Here is a 17,522-nt window from a genome sequence, read left to right on the forward strand (position 1 = left end):
AACAAAATGTTCTCTCTCAAAGAACTGCCATTTCAGTTAATGTTTCAGGCCACTTAATTATTTCATTTTTTATTTACTAAAAGTTCTAATAATTTTTGAAAGTTAAATTTCATTTGAGATCATTGTTTATAAAAACTGAAGAGAATAAAACATAAGATTGCTACACTATGTGCATCCACTGCACAGGGAGTGTATCTCACTGATAGTGTTTTATAGTGTATACCCTGTACCAATCTGCCTGGTAGATGCAACTCCTGGTGAAAAGCTTAGCTATCTTTCCCAGCTGTTATAGGAACCTCTGAAAACCTCAATATTTCCACATTGTCACTTTTCACCCATAAAGTTGCAAAAGCGTGATGTGACTAATCATTCAAAAAACAATTTTCACTAAATTTAAAAACAGAATTTTTATTGCTTCCTATATTCTCTCATAAAACATTTTAAATTCCCAGAGTACAAAACAATAAAAACATTAAACTTTGAGGTTTCCTAAGTACACAATTTAAAATATTAAAACATTTTAACAGATGTACTCACAAACTCTCTCCAAAGTTCCCAGGTTCCAAAAACCCTGTAAGATTTTCTTCTTTTCCCTTGAGGAGCTATGATGAAAGAAGAGATTTTAAATTATTATATGAGTCAGGCACGGTGGCACACTCCTGTAATTCCAGTGGCTCAGGAGGCTGAGACAGGAGAATCACGAATTTAAAGCCAGCCTCAGCAAAGGTGAGGTGCTGAGTAACTCAGTGAAACCCCGTCTCTAAATAAAATATAAAATAGGGCTGGGGATGTGGCTCAGTGGTCGAGCACCCCTGAATTCAATCCCTGGTTCCAAAAATAAGTAGGTAGGTAGATAAATCATCATACGAAATCAAGTCTTTCTCTAGAAAATAATTTCTTGTTATATCTTTTTACTTACAAACCTTTTTCTCATAAAGTTTCCTAATATAGGGCTTCCAGAAATGTTCCTTTATTCCCTTTGCTTCCAAAACAAGACCATCATGTAAGGAACAGAGTTTCTCAATGACACAAGGTGGGTCAGAGGAAGGTTTAAAATCCTTAGTGTGAAAATCTTCACATAGGCCTGTGATGAAAGAAATAATAAAATGAAGATATCAGTACTCAATAAATTAAATTTTAATAAGCCAAAATGCAGAATCTAATCAAGATCTGAATAGCATATGAATGTATAGTTAACAGTGTATATGTTCCTAATTCAACTCTAAAAAAGTATATCACAACTTAAAAGATTTTATTTGGTCATCTATTTGGATATGATTAAAAATTAATTTATTGCTCTAAGACCTAAAAAAAAAAAAAAATACAACTTTGCAAATAAGCTTACATTCAAACAAGAAACACCACTTCAAAAAAAAATTACAGTTCAAGGATTATATACTTAGATTTAATTAGATTATTTATCATATTAATTTAGTTTATTCTTGTTGTAGGCTCAGCACAAGAGCAAAAAAAGAAGTTAAAGAAAAATAAAAGATTAAAAGAAAACAATGGGGGAAGCAACCATTAAAAAAATATAAAAATGAGCTATGGGTATAGTTCTGGGATGGAGCACAGAGGCAGGCCCTGGTTCAATGCCCAGCATGAGGGGTAGGGGGTGAAGGAAAGAAAGGAAAGGAGGGAGGAAGAAGGAAGAGGTAAGGAGAGAAAGAAAGAAAAAAGGGAGTTAAGAAAGAATGAGACGGGCTGGGGTTATGGCTCAGTGGTAGAGCAATTGCCTAGCATGTATGAGGCCATGGGTTCAATCCTCAGCATCACATATAAATAAATAAAATAAAGGTATTCTGTCCACCTACAACTTAAAAAAAAAAAAAAAAAGAAGAAGAAGAATGAGAGAAAGGACAAAAAAGAATGTAGGTTGAGGGACTGGAGTTGTGTGGCTCAGTGGTAGAGCGCTCGCCTAGCATGTGTGAGGCCCTGGGTTCTATCCTCAGCACCACATAAAAATGAAATGAAATAAAGATTGTGTCCACTTACAACTAAGTTGAAAAAAAAAAAAAAAAAAACAAAGAATGTAGGTTGACTATTCCTTTTCCAAAATGCTTGGGAAGTGTTTTAGATTTTGAAATCTTCTGGATTTTAGAAAATCTGCATAGATGTTACCAGACAAGTATCCCTGATCCAAAAAATGTAAAATCTGAAACGCTCCAAAATCTGAATTTACTTTTTATTTTTGTTAGTGCAGGAGATCAAAATCAGGGCCTTGTACATGGTAGGGAAGTGCTGTATCTACCAGCCCTAAATCTGAAACTTTTTGATCATCATGTCTGAACTCAGAAAGTGTCAGATTTCAGATCACTTCAGATTTTGTATTTTCAGATTAGGGATGCTCAACCTATACAAGGAACATCAGGAGCAACTGAAGTAAGTAACTATACTAATTTTAAAAATCTCTGCTCCTGATAGACAAGGTAAAACTGTATCTGTAACCACTCCAAAATTGACAATAACTCTCTAGAATCCTACTATGGTATTATTCAACTAAAAGTAGCTTATATATTAGTTACATAAATACTTTTTAATATATACTTTATAAATTACAATTTGGATTCTGAACTGCGATTTCATAGAAATTATGTAAATTAAAGCACACTAAATGCATTGTCAAAATAATTAGTGGGTTAGGTACTATGGATTGAACCCAGGAGAGCTATATCTCTGAACTATACCCCCCAGCCCTTTTTAAAATTTTATTTTGAGACAGGACCTTACTGAATTACTGAGGCTGGCCTCAAACTTATAATCCTATTAAGTCACTGGAATTATAGGTATGTGCCACTGTGCCTAGCTCATTTTACTTATTTTAGAACCATAACTACTCTTATATAGCAAAAAATTGGAAAGAAGATTCTAACAGTAAATCCTTTTTCACCTCTACAGAGTGTGTGAGGTATAAACCCTTGCCAATGTTGAAAATAATATCAGCTTTAATGTCATCTTTGCTGAGTTTCTTTCTTTTTATAAAACTGTGCAATAAATATATATATTTTAATATTTTTATATGACAAATAACTATACAACATATGATATTTAACATGGGTAATCTTCTGTTACTCTGAATTTCTAAATGCCTTCTCCTTGTTGAGTACATATTTCAGAAACTTCTAAAGTTATCACTTAAAGACCTGAAACTCTGTGATATCTCCAAAATAAAAAATGTAAAGAGAGCTTTGACCCCTGGATATGTCCTGGATAACTATGATGATGGAAGCTTTTTCAAATAGGTCTCTGATGCTGGAAAATCTGTATTATGTATACACCTCTAAGAGTAATAAACATAATGTAGAAATCTGGGTTGCCCAAGAATCTTTTAAATAAACACTTACCTTTAAAATTAGGATTCACTAGTTCTTTACGATTAGAGCACTGAAGGGCATTTCCATAAACTAAGTCCAAAGCACACAGAAGAAGGTGATAAGAATTGACCAAATCATCACTAATCATGGGGAAATTACCTACAGGATTATAGACAGTTATGGAATTAAGTTAGCATCAACTTTACAATATTTAAAAAAATAATTTATTCCTTTATTTTAACGACACTATACAACATCATACAAAGTTGACTCAAGAATTATATTAAGTGTTTTGGGAAGTTCACATTTTGAGACATTACTCATATATTCTAATAAATTTCCTAGTGTTAAATGCAAACAAAAACCTTACTAAAAATGCCATGCATTCATTCAGTATTCATTAAATAAGTACTTACTAAATACTTAGTAGCTAACTAAATCTTAGTATTATCATTAGATTTTGAAATTTCTGAAAAGAATTATAGGCTGAGCATAGTGGCACTTGGGTGAGGTGGCAAATGACTAGCTTCAGCAATTTAGCAAGGCCCTAAGTAACTTAAGGAGACCCTTTTTGAAAATAAATAATAAAAAGGGCTGGCAATATGGCTCAGTGATAAAGCACTCCTGGATTCAACTCCCAGTACCAAAAAGAAAAAGAAAAAAGGAGAATTTATAAATTACCTCAAACTGTAAGAAACAATTTGACTTGGATATTATTTAGAAATTATGACTCATAATCAATTTCTCATGTACATACTTTAAAACCATCAGAACTCCAATATAACATTTTTAATACTTTTCTACATGATAGAAACTTATAGAAATTAATGCGACAGGGACTCAAAGATATTTAAATTACAGAGTTACTATCCAAGGTAACTGTTGGTGCTTGGTAACAAACACATAAGAAACTTAAACCTAAACTACAGAAGTGTGTCCTTCCAGCAGTGCTGCTTAAGTCTAATACTAAAAGCAAATTATAGAGGCTGTTAAATTGTTTTATTATTCTCATAAATTAAGAAATATTTCTAGTAGTTTTTTTTTTTTTTTTTAGCAACTTAAATTCTGTTCCTTTTTTGGTCAAATACTGTCTTTATATGCTTCATATTGATTTTACCTTCTTTTAATATCAGATAAATTCAATGTAAATGCCTAATCTATCTGGAGAACTATTTCCAAACCTCAGCATTTCCATACTTAATACCTACCCAAATGCATGCATGTATACACACTGAGCTTCATTTCAGGTTTTCTCTCCTTTCTCCCAAAGAAAGTTACCACTTACCTCAGCATATCAGGATATATGGTTCTTTTTTTCATACAAATGGAAACATTCAACAATTCAACTTAAATGAATTAAAAAGAAAAAAATCTTCTGGTGTCATATGGCAAATGATCATTAATGAATTAAATTCTATACTGATATATCCAAATGAACTTTCTTGGCTTTACAGAGTTTTAATATTAGACTTAATTCCTCATATATAAAACAGGAAGTGGCATATACTGGTTTCAAGCTACAAAGCCCATCACACTGACAAGTCTAAACTTGCCACTCACATGTACTTGCCACAGGAAGAAAAAACACTAGTACTGTAATTTATGACAAAAAGCTGAAATGCCCCTGAAGATCATCTTCTAATTTAAATTCTAGGTCTATTTCAATGTGACATACTTTCTATTCCATACCCTGACCTTATAAATAAATCTCACCTTGTGAGATACTTTATATTTCAATCAAGAAAGATAACAGCTAGTTGGAAAGCTGTTTAACCCATAGACTTGGCTAATTTATCAAGAATGAGAAGATTTGAGATTTCCTATAAAATAGGAAGTGGTACCAATTGGTTTTCTGACCACAAAGCTCTTTGTGTGACGAGCCCAAACTGGCCACTGGTGTGTACTTAACCATATGAAGTCAACAAAGATAGCAAGCAAAAAGTTACTTAGTTCAGGAATGAGAGAGTCTGGGATACTCATATGCTGCGGAAAAAGTCATCAGGAAAAGTGTCTATAGAGGCCATCATCCTACCAAATAAATCAAGAACCGAAGAAAACTAATTAAGCTGATTTCTGAGTAAAGATTCTCCTGCATCATAAAAGATCATAGTGCGGGTGGGGTGCACACCTGTAATCCCAGCTACTTGGGAGGCTGAGGCAGGAAAATTGTGAATTCAAGGACAGCCTGGGCAATATAGCCAGACTTTGTCTCAAAAAACAAAAACAAACAAAAAACCCTAAACAAAAACAAACAACAATAACAACAACAACAAACCCACAGTGGTGGATTATAAAAGGACAAAGCTTTGGATCAAGTTGTTATAGACTGAATTAATAAGATTCAAACACTGAGTTATTTGAAGTGACAAAAAATACACCACTTCAGTTGATCAAGTGAGGGCAACAAATATTTTTTAATAGTTTTTATGGTACCAAATACATTTATTCCTAAGTACAAACAAAACAGATAAAACTCCTGAAAATCAGACATACCTTCCCAATACAATCATCTGAAAAGATTACTATCATATATAATATCAGCCCCACAAGCTAAAACTTGTTGCAGCTATTATAAAAATGGTTTATAGACTCCTAACCCTTTATTTCACACCACAGATCATGTCACCTTTATCCTACTACAGAAAGCTGCCAGACTGATGTACAGCATATCGTTCACATTTGACAGAAGACAGACTTCTTTTGTATCAAGCACACAGCTCAAGGAAGTAAGGATATCTGTCACCTAACTAGAGAAGACCAGCTATAGCCAAACAAACCACATCTAGAGACAAATAGCATGACACATCCTTGCTAGAAGCTTTCATATTCAGCATGAAATCAAGAGCCAGGAGGTCTGGGTTCAAATTCTAGCTCTGTTCCTAATACCTAGTCTCTGGGCCTCAGTTGCCTAATTTTAAAGTGAGTAAATTGAGATACCTGATCTAATAATGAGGATCTCTTCTACAAAATCTCCCCTTATCCATGGTTTCACTGTCTGCAATTTGAGATATTAAGTCAACAGTCTGAAAATATTAAATAGAAAAGTTCCAGAAATAAACACTTTGTAAGTTTTAAATTGTGCACTGTTCTGAATAGTAAAATGAAATCTGTTTTGCTGTTCACTGCTCCACCCAGTGTATCCATGCGGTACACACTATCCATCCACTAGTAGTCTTCTTGGTTATCAGATCCATTGTCACAGTATAGCAGTTTTTCGTTCACCCTCATTTTACTTAATAATAACCTCAAAGAGCAAAAGTAGTAATGCCAGCAACCTAGATATGCCCCAGAGAAGCCCTAAAGTGCTACCTTTAAGTAAAAAAGTGACAGTTCTTGACTTATTAAGGAAAAAAAAATTGTATGCTGAAGTTGCTAAGATCTAAAGTACAATAGATATTTTGAGAGAGACCACATTCACATAACTCTTATATTCTATAATTGTTTTAATTTATTATGTTATTATTGTTAATCTCTTATGATACCTAATTTACAAATTAGACTTTATGTTGGTATGTATAAAAAAAGAACATGTAGGGAAGGGGCAGGGGGTTAGCAATGATAATGGAATGTGATGGACATCATTATCCAAAGTACATGTATGAAGACATGAATTGGTGTGAAAATACTTTTATATAAAATTGTTTTTCTATATGTGTAGTAAGAATTGTGATGCATTCCACTCTAATGTATTTAAAAAAATAAAAGCAATTTAAAAAAAGAACATGAGATACAGAACCATGTGTGAGTTCAAGAATCCACTTAGAGGTCTTAGAATGTATTCTCCACAGATAAAGGGGAATTACTTTATCTGTGAAAATCCTTCCAGTTCTATGATACTTTGTTTTTAACTTTATATTTTATTAGGCTATCTTACAGGCAAAGATATGCCACATAATATAAAAAAAGCTATGTAACTAACCAGTTATATTTTCTTTTTTTTCCTTTAGATATCTAAGAATATTTCCTAAGTAGAAATACAGAAGACTAAACATAATTCAGTGAATGCAGATCTTGAATAAGTGAAATGGGGTGATAAGAAAGGGAGAGAAAATAAACCTAACATAACATTTGGTTAAGTATATTTAGCTGATTAAGATGAAGATAATAACTTGAACTACTCTAGGCTGGTCAGTCCCACTCAGCTGAATGACATGTCAAGAAAAATACAGTTCATAATAGAAAGTGTTTTCAGTTTTAAATTCAGAAGAACAGCTTTGGGTCCAAAAGATGTTGAGTAAGGACAAAATTAAAGGATTCTCCATTTCATAAGAGAAGATTTGGATGGTGTAAAGAATTACAAAAGACCCTTTTTTAAAAAAAAAGGTGGTACAAAAAGAATCTGGGATTCAAATCCTTAAGAAAATTTTCAGTGAGGATCTGTTCTTCCTAAGAAATATTACAGGTTGATAAAATTAATACCTGAAAATTTAAATAAGCTACTTAATATGTAAATAAATATTACTCTTTTCTTACCTTTTGCATATATAAAAAGCACCCAACAAAAATGGAAAATTTCAGACACGGTACAGGGCTGTCGCCTTTGGGGGAGGAAAAAAAGGTCATGAGACAACATAAGAATTAGAAAAAGACATCCCAAATGACTACAAATTAGGTGTGAAACAAAACCCACAGTTAGAGGAGCGATAATACCAGATTCAGCTTCACAGGGAAAATGTGTAAGAAATTCTACCCCCAACCAAACACTGTGAGGAAATAACTGGGAGCCAAGGAAAGAGCTCATCTCAGAAAGAAAAATATCTGAAAAAATGTTTAAAGTTTTGAGGTCAAGATACAGGACTAGGATTGTGGCTCAGTGGCAGAGCGTTTGCCTAGCACATACGAGGCCTTGGGTTCGATCCTCAGTACCACATAATAAAATAAAGTTATTGTGTCCAAATACAACTCAAAAATAAAATAAAATAAAATATTTTAAAAAAAGATACATAGGGTAGAAAATAAAATGAAAAACAGTAATTATCTTTATAACATTATCATAGCTAATGCTGCTTTAAGACTCCTACAGGAGGTCACCTATCCTCTGCCCCCCCACTCTCATAGCTGAGAATACGTCTCTCTAAAAATATTCCCAACTACATCAAATCATAAACAGATCTTGTTAAGGTAAATTCTGGCCTTCCTACAAGCCCTTACACTTCCATTCATTGAGAGTACCTGTTATATTTTGCCAAGTTGTCTGATCAGATCTGCTTTAAATCTGGCTTTCCTACAAAAACCTCTGCCAATGTTTAGACAAGATATCTATGATCTCTACATCCCAAAAGCCTTATTATAACAGGGTGTCAAGAAGAGCAAAATACCCTGAAGATGATCAGGAGATTGGGTTTAGTTCTAGTACCACCATTAGCTGGGTACATTTCTCTCCCTGGGCATTAGTCCTCCATCTGTCAAAAGTTTATTCTACTTGGATATAATACTGTGTACTTAATTTAGCAATTCCATGACAAGAATTAAAAGTCAGTGATCTGCTTTTAAAAGTAGCTTCCCTACCACAGCACATGATAAATTATTTCTAGCTTTGATTGCCCATCAAGATAAAATTCAAAATTTTTAGTTTAATATTCGAGCCGCTCTAAATTCTGGATTTGTAACTTAAAAACCCAGAAAAAAATTTGACTAACCTACTTGCTGCCAAATTTCCTCTTGCTTTGCTGCTTCTGTCTATTGTTTTTCCTCCACATAGAAGGCTATGCATTTTCTCCAAATTTACCTGTCAAAATCCTGCCCATCCTTTAAGACCTATTTCTATTTAGTCCATTCCTTACCCGACTCACTCATCCAGATTTATTTTTTGCTTCAGGAATCCTATATTCTACTATCTATTGCATTCTGGTGACTTTTGTAATAAGATGTATCACACAAACGGGAGTCTTTTTATCTGCCTCCTCACCTTGACAAAACTGTAAATGCTCAAAAGACAGAAACTATGGGATTTTGTTTGTGAATATCTGTGTCCTACATAAAACCTAACAAAGTACTTCCTTTAGGTAAGTGTTCAATAAATACTCGATGACAAACTTTCAAATTATAATGTGTGTGAGATGTAGCATACAGTCATAGTGAAGCACAGGGATTCTGCAATCAGACTACCTTAGTTTCAATAGTAACTTCACACTCATCAATTGTGTGAACTTGGCCAAATTACCTCCCAGAGGCTTATTTTCCCCATTTGTAACAATAATATCAACCTCATAAGATTGTCATGAAGATTAACTGAATGATATCTGTTTATGTTTTAGAAGAGTCCCTGCCCCCATAATAAATGCTCAGTAAGTGCTGTACATTGTTAGTATTATTGTAAGCAGAAAATGATAATAAAAAGTATAGAGTGCTATAGGACTGGGGGAGGGTAGAGTACCTTAGTAGAGCCTGGGCAAGGTCCTGGGTTCAGTACCCAGCACCAGAAAAAAAAAAAAAGTGATATAAAAATTTTTAATAACCAAACAAGGTGGTACAATCCTATATTCCCATTTACTCAGGAGGCTGAGGCAGGAGGATCACAGGTTCAAGGTCAGCCTGGGCAACTTGGTGAGACTCTGACTCAAACAGAAAATAAGGGCTGGGATATAGCTCAATTGGTAGAGTGCTTGTCTTGCATGCACAAAGACATGGGTTCAATCCCCAGCATCACACTCTCACTCACTCACACACACACACAAATAGAAAATAAAAGGGCAGGGGATGTAGCTCAGTGGTAGAATGCTCCTGGCTTCAATTGTGGTACCCCAAACACAAAATTTAAATTAATTTTATAGTTTTCTTTTCTTTCTTTTTTTTGTGATACTGGGGATTGGGTCCAGGAGTACTCTACGACAGAGTACTTTTTACTTCTTTATTTTGAGACAGGGTCTCACTAAATTTCCAAGACTAGGCTTGAGTATGTAATCCTCCAGTCTCAGCCTCCAGAGCGTCTGAGATTACAGGCAGGCACCACAGTGCCAGCTATAATTTTCTTTCTTTTTTTTTTTTTTATAATTTTCTTAAATAGAAATAGGTAGTATATATATCCTAATAAATATCAAAACAAGTGTAATATAAAATCAGTTTCTAGACACTCCAAAGAAAAAAGATATTCTATATCTTTCTATAAATAATCACACTTGCCTTGCTGAAACACAAAATAAAACTTGTATCCAGGGTTGTGGCACAGCAGTACAGCGCTCGCCTAGCACAGACAAGGCCCTGGGTTTGATCCTCAGCACCACATAAAAATAAAAAAATTAATTTTTAAAAAATTGTATCCAAAGTTTAAAATACTTAATTTGCAAATAGTCAAACTCCCAACTTCAAACAAACTAGACCAGCTGCTTCCATATCTGCAGTGTCAACTATATAAAACTCTGGTTTCTGGGCTGGAGTTGTTGCTCAGCAGTAGGGTGCTTGCCTAGCATGTGACACATGGGTTCGATCCTCAGCATCACATAAAAGTAAATAAACAAAATAAAGGTGTTGTGCCCATCTACAACTAAAAAACTTTTTTAAAAATTGTGGTTTGTCATATTTTCCAAAGTTTGTACTTATTGTAAACATCCTTCATAGCTTGGGAAAACTTTTCCATAATGAGAAGCAAACATTATTCATTCCAGTCAAACATAACTCCTTTTCCTGCACTTTATCAACACTTTTCTAGTTCTATTTTAAACACAAATTTCCATTTCTATTTTATAGAAAATCTTTTGTCAAATTTGTATCCTCTAATTGCCCTTAGCTATAAGACAAAAAGACAATGAGCCAGAATAAGGTACTGACTTTGCAGAGCTGATCAGAAAGCACAAATTCATAATAGTTTCAGTTTCCTCTAGCCTTCTCAAGTCCAGTTTCTGTACTTTGATTGATAATATCAAAATACATGGAGAAGTCATTTCAGGGGGTTATTTATTACTCAATTTGGCATAAAAATCAAATTAAAGAATAGTCTCTATAGTCAATAATAGAAAATATTACAGTCAATATGCAGTGTATACCAAGGACAACTGATTGCTGAATACCCCAAACGTCTGATTTGTGCAGTCTGCATTTCTGGTTGATTAAATGAAAAGGGAAAGTTTATACCAACAAAGACCCCATACATTTTACAAAATGAAAGAAGCCAAACTCTTCATAACACACAATGAAAAATAAAAATCATTATTAAAAGAAAACTCTTGGGAAAAAAATTCTTTATGAAATCACAATTCTTTTTTAACACTAACAAAATTAACAGAGGTATCAAAACTGTAACACAGAAAGACAAACACTTATTCCCAAGAAATAGATATAAAAACCTACCTCTGTTTTCTTCCTCTCTGTTGACGAGGTTGTTCCTCTTGGGGATATTTAAAAATGTCTTGAAAAATAGGTTCATATTTCTTAAAAATTACAGCAGAAACAGTGAAGTTTCTTTCTAATCTCTCAGTACGTTCTCTGAAATGTGGGGGTAGATTTGCCATGTCTTCCCATTTCTTCATCTTGTTAAAAAATTCAATTAAGCTGATAATAAAGATATGAATGAGGTAATTTCATGACTAACATAAAAAGTGAAGTATATTTATATCAATACAAACAGTTAAAAGTAAACCAAAATTATTGTACTAAATTATATTACATTTAGCTGGGTGTCGTGGAGCATGCCTGTAATCCCAGGAAGGGGGCGGGGGGATGGCTGAAGAAAGAGGAATCTGGGCAATTTAGTGGAGTTAAGCAACTTGGTGAGTCCCTGTCTCAAACAAACAAAAAACAAAAAGAAAAACAGTGGCTGGGGATGTAGCTCAATGGTAAAGTATCCCTGGGTAAATCCCCAATAACACAAAAAAAGAAAATAAAAAATAATATTATATTGTGACAGTAATATAAAGTCACAACTCATGTCTTTGACTAGCTTAATATCATACAGATTGGTTTATTACTCTGATCCTTACACCTGAGATTTTTTGTTTGTTTGTTTGTTTGTTTTTGGTACTGGGGATTGATCCCAGGGCCTCATGGATACTAGGCACACACTCTGCCACTGAGTTTTATACCTACACCTTTAAAAATTTTTTTTTTTTAGTTTGAGCCAGGTACAGTGGTGCACACCTGTAATCTCAGCAGCTCAGTAGGTTGAGGCAGGAAGACTGTGAATTCAAAGCCAGCCTCAGCAATTTATCAAGACCCTGTCTCTAAATAAAATATAAAAAAGGGCTGGGGATGTGGCTCAATGGTTAAGTGGCCCTAGGTTAAATCCCTGGTGCCAAAAAAACTCTTTCAATTTAGTTTTAAAACAAGGTCTTGCTAAATTGCTCAGGCAGGTCTGAAAGTTGAGATCCTCTTGACTAACTGGGATTACAGGATTGTGTCATTGTATCTGGCTACCTGAGGTTTGCCTTTTAAATTATGAAATATTTTAAAATATAAAAAAATGAACAAGAGTAACATAACTAGCAAATACTTACCCAACTTCCAGGATTAACAAATACTAACATATTGAATAAATTTTGCCATGCTTACTTCATATTTCTTTAATAACTAAAAACACTACATAAACAGTCAAAATTCCCATTTGTACTCCTCATTTTAGTCCAATTCCCCTCCTTAGTCCTTCTTCCCGAAAGATAACCACACTGAAGCTAGTCTGATTCCTACCTAAATATGTAGATCCATAAACTTAAGCACTATTGCATGTGTTTCATATTTTATATGTAAGGAATCATACATTAAGTAGCATTCTGCAACTTGATTTTCAACTCAATGCTTATGAAATTCATTAATGTTGATACAAACAGATTTAATCCATTCATTTAATTGCTAAAAACATTCCTACTCATGAACACACCAAGACTTTTTGCATTCATTCCCTAACCAAGAGAAATTTAGGTTGTTTCTAATGTTTTATAACAAAAATGCTATAATACCCATGTTTGTTCATGTGTTTAGTAATTTATTTAGGGACCATCCCAAGAAGTAGAGTCAGAGAACACACACCTTTGATTTTACTACCTGTTCCATGTATACACATTAAGACACAAGTCCTGTACATATAGTTATAAGCAAAATACCATATGACTAATATTTTATTTGCCTTTTCAATCTGGAGTGTCTCCTAAAGTTCTTAATATCCTTATTTCGATTTCTCCACATTTTACACAATAACTTGCAAAAGTAAATTCTTCCACACAAGTGCCTAATACATATAATGCAAATATTTTCATTAAATTAATAAAATATAATGAATACTAACTTTGAAGTGGTAAAGGAAAACCATGATCTGGTGTCTAAATTCAGCAATCCACATGCTCAGAGAATAATGGACACAGAATTCTTTTTATCACTATGAATTATAAGTTTTTTTATTAATTATACTTCAAACTAATATAATTACCTCTGCTCTGAACAGCGCAGGATTCTTGTTAAAGATACATAATTTCCTTCAACAGTCCCTTTGCTTACAGTTGGAACAGATTTTCTGCAAGCCACATATAAGGCACATGCTAACCAGTGAAGATCATTTCCCTGTAAAATAAAGTAGATTTTTAGCTAATGAACTATGTATATTTCAATACAAAAATTCTTATGTTTAAATTGAAAGAGTAGTTTATATGCTTATAGGACATTTTATTCTCAAAAAATGGTACTGTCCCACATGCTCTTCATAAAATGTGACACATTCTTCCATGAGTGGTGGGAGGTCAGTGTTTCCTCACCTTGAGCCTGGGCAGAAATCTATGTCCCCTTAAATTGATTAACTGCCTCAACAAATAACACAGGTTGAAGTGATACCACTTAATCTTCCAGAACATGTGCTTGGGAGTCCTACACCAACCAACATGTGAGAAGTCTGAATACCTTGAGTCACAATGCTGAGGAGAGACCATACGATGTGGTCAGTCATATATAGAGAGATGCCCAAGGAGCTCTCCAGCTGTGCCAGTCCTTAGCAGCTCAATCCTTAGCTGCTCTGCCAGTGACTCATGAGGCTGAAGCAGGACAAGTTTGTGGCTGCCTAGGCAACTTAAAGAACATAAAAATAGGGCTGAGGATGTGGCTCAAGCGGTAGCGCGCTCGCCTGGTATGCGTGCGGCCGGGGTTCGATCCTCAGCACCACATACAAACAAAGATGTTGTGTCCGCCGAAAGCTAAAATAAATAAATAAATATTTAAAAAAAAAAAAAAAAGAACATAAAAATAAAAAGGGCTGGGGATGTAGCTTAGTAGTAAAGCACCCTGAATTTAATCCCTAGAAACAAAGGGAAACACAGGAATAAAGCACAGAAAATATAAAAAATCAAAGAGCCAGGCACAGTGGCACATGCCTATAATCCCAGTGACTTTCGAGGCAGAGGCAGGAGGATTGCAAGTTTGAGACAAACTTCTGCAATTTAGTGAGGCCCTAAGGTCTTAGCAAGATCTGACTCAAAATAAAACATAAAAAATGGCTGGGAATATGGCTGAGTGGTTAAGTGACCCTGGGTTCAATTTCTGGTACCAAAAAATAAAAAAAATAAATAAAAGGTAAAATTCTATAACCAGTATTCTGTATTAAATATATCACAGAACTTTATTTTTTCATTGTACATTTACCTGAGATTCCCATCCCATGTTACCTTTCAGCATATCTGACTATAAGCTCCACAAGGGCAGGGAATTTTAGTTTTGTTCACCGATTTATTCCTAGCACCTAGAATACTGTGGCAAGTAGTAATGGGTACTAAAGAAATATTTGGTACATGAACAAATATTCATGCATTTATTAGGTGCTCTGGGCCAAGAAGAGATTAAAGTCTCACTGATCAAAAAAAAAAAAAATCGAGTAATCAAACATGTTTTCAAAATTAATTTACTAAGCCTGGTGTGGTGACACAGCTGTGGGGAGGTTGAGGCAGAAGGATCTCAAGTTTGAGGCCAGACTGAGCAATTTAGCAAGACCAAGTCTCAAAACAATTTTTTTGTTTGTTTGTTTTTAAAAGGGGCTAGGGATGAAGCTCTTTAGGAGACCCCTTGCTTAGCATTTGCAAGGTCCTGGGATCAAGTCCCAGTACCAAAAATAATAACAATTCACTAACATCTGTTGCTAAGGTAACACTAGATTTAACATGACAATCTTTATGAGTTGCAATACCTAAACTGTATGGTGACAATGCTTGTTCTAAGTTATAGAAATATCTTGAGGGTAAAATTAGAGCTTGTTTGGAGGCATGTATGTCCTTCAAGCAAACAAAAAGTCTTCTAGGAAAGCACCCAGAGAAGTAGCCTCTTCAGCCACATCACCTCAATATACTTCAGTAAACTCTTAAGCAGTATGCATGATGAGCCACACGTTATCTTCGTTAACCTTAAAGACAGTTCTGTGGGGTAGGTATAAATTTATCTCTAGTTTACATATAACAAAATTGAGTTTTCCGGTGGTCAAGTAATTTGTTCAAAGTCACCTAGATCTGTCATGTTCTAAAGCCATCATTACTGCCTTTTTCTGTAGAAGTAGCAATGGGGCGAGGGAATTAGTGATCACATTGAAATTCTACTAATATTAGATTTTTTTTTTTTTTAAGCAGTCAACAGAAAGACACATACGCAAAAGCAGCATGTCACAGTTAAATCATACCTTGGTAGCAGGCCTTCGTATTTGGAGCCTATCTGCCCTACTCTTTCCACGAGCTACATGTAAAACTACTCGAGAAAATCGAACGGCCTCACGTTTGAATGCCACACACACAGGCAAACAGCCGACAAACAATCCGGACTTCCGTGTCACTTCCCATTGGCCCATGAAGGGGAGGCGCCTACAGAGTTGACAGCCACTGGCTAGGAGGGCTATTTTTCTCATCTGCAAGCCTCGTCTGAAGAAAGGGACAAAACACGTCCGTATCACGGCGACAACCACCCAGATCCTCAAGGTAGTCGCCGTCCTGATTCCTAGCAACAACTGGGGGCGTCTGTCTAGGTCCGGGCAGGCAGAAAGCCCATTTCATTTGGCCGGGGGAAGAGTTGCCTTAATTGGTTTACACGTCCATAAACACAGCCCGAAACTTAACGACGCCTTGACTCAAATGTCTGCAACACCTGGGCAGAGGTAATCAGGTAGAGCCGAAATTGAAAACAAATGGAGGAGAAGCCTCGAGACCCGAGCACTCCGATCCGGCCCACCGCTGCGCTAACAAGCACGAGTCTCGCCCACTCTTCCCACGGTCTGGACAACGACACCTGTTCGTTCGACCACCTTGGTGGGTGGGGGGTTAGATGATTACACAGACCACCACCACCACCACCCTTTTTTTTTTTGTAATCGTGACCCTAGCGCATCTCAACCTGGTTGTGCAATTTTGGCGACAAAGGTGTACCCTGTCCTAAACACAAGAGCGGCGAGAAAGAGTTCACCTCCAGAGCAGCGAGAGCCCTTTAAACGCCGGTTTGCAGTACTACGGTGCGCAAAGAGGAACACTCGCTCTCCGGGGGCCGCAGACCCGGGCGCCCCGAGACCCGGGTCGGCCGGGGGTCCCTGCCGGGCGCCCGACACCCACTGGGAAGGCAACCCATCCCCGCGGCGGGGCGCGCCAACTAGGCCCAGGAAGCCCCTCGCCTCCTCCCCCGAGCGTACCTCCAGAGTGTAGCTCTCGCTCATGCTCCGGTAGCTGTCCCAGGCCTCGGCCCGCGCCGCCTGCATCCATGTTGAGGCGGCTACACAGCTCGTCGAACCGCTGCTGGATCTGAGGGGTTGGCGACCCAGCCGGCTGCGCGGCGTCCTCTGCCTCACCGTCGTCCTCCTCCTCTTCATCAGAGCCTGCAGCAACTGGAGGAGGAGGAGGGGGCGGCGGCGACTGGTCGCCACCGGACGGCATAGCGCACCCCTGGACAGCTGGTCCTCAGGTGAGGTGAGGGCCAGGGCCCGTAGCCATTCAAACAGCAAAGCGCCCGCCCGTCAGTCGCCCGTACCGCGACTGCGTCGCCGCCACCGGCGCTTGACCTCTTGAAGGCACCCGTAGTATTGAGCATGGCCCGCTGGGAAATGTAGTCCAAACCGGAAGCTCACGGGGGCCAAAAACCATGAAGAAAAAAATCAGCTTGTGTTGTTTTATTGGGGATGAAATACATGCTACTTTTTCGTATATTAAGTATATTCCCATCGTGAGACCATTCAGAAGGCTGCTCTGAAGATAAAAAGTACAAGAAACATTGACAGGAGAAGATTCAGTATCCATATACTTCCTTATCATCTGGATGTCCTTGTCCAAAATGTAA

General features: G+C 36.4%; 1 protein-coding gene across 1 annotated transcript in view; it reads right to left on the reverse strand.

The window, feature by feature from the left end:
* The window catches only part of Rbl2 (RB transcriptional corepressor like 2), a 51,067-nt gene extending 33,819 nt beyond the window's left edge, over window positions 1-17,248 (reverse strand). Inside the window, 8 exon segments of the mRNA XM_015488732.2 lie at window positions 538-602; window positions 924-1,084; window positions 3,345-3,473; window positions 7,788-7,852; window positions 11,601-11,801; window positions 13,669-13,799; window positions 16,882-16,932; window positions 16,934-17,248. Coding sequence (XP_015344218.2) covers window positions 538-602; window positions 924-1,084; window positions 3,345-3,473; window positions 7,788-7,852; window positions 11,601-11,801; window positions 13,669-13,799; window positions 16,882-16,932; window positions 16,934-17,122 — 992 coding nt within the window. The 5' untranslated portion in view covers window positions 17,123-17,248.
* Between the last annotated feature and the right edge of the window lie 274 nt (window positions 17,249-17,522).

This window comes from Marmota marmota, unplaced genomic scaffold, assembly GCF_001458135.2.
Source record: "Marmota marmota marmota unplaced genomic scaffold, marMar, whole genome shotgun sequence".
Taxonomy (NCBI): domain Eukaryota; kingdom Metazoa; phylum Chordata; class Mammalia; order Rodentia; family Sciuridae; genus Marmota; species Marmota marmota.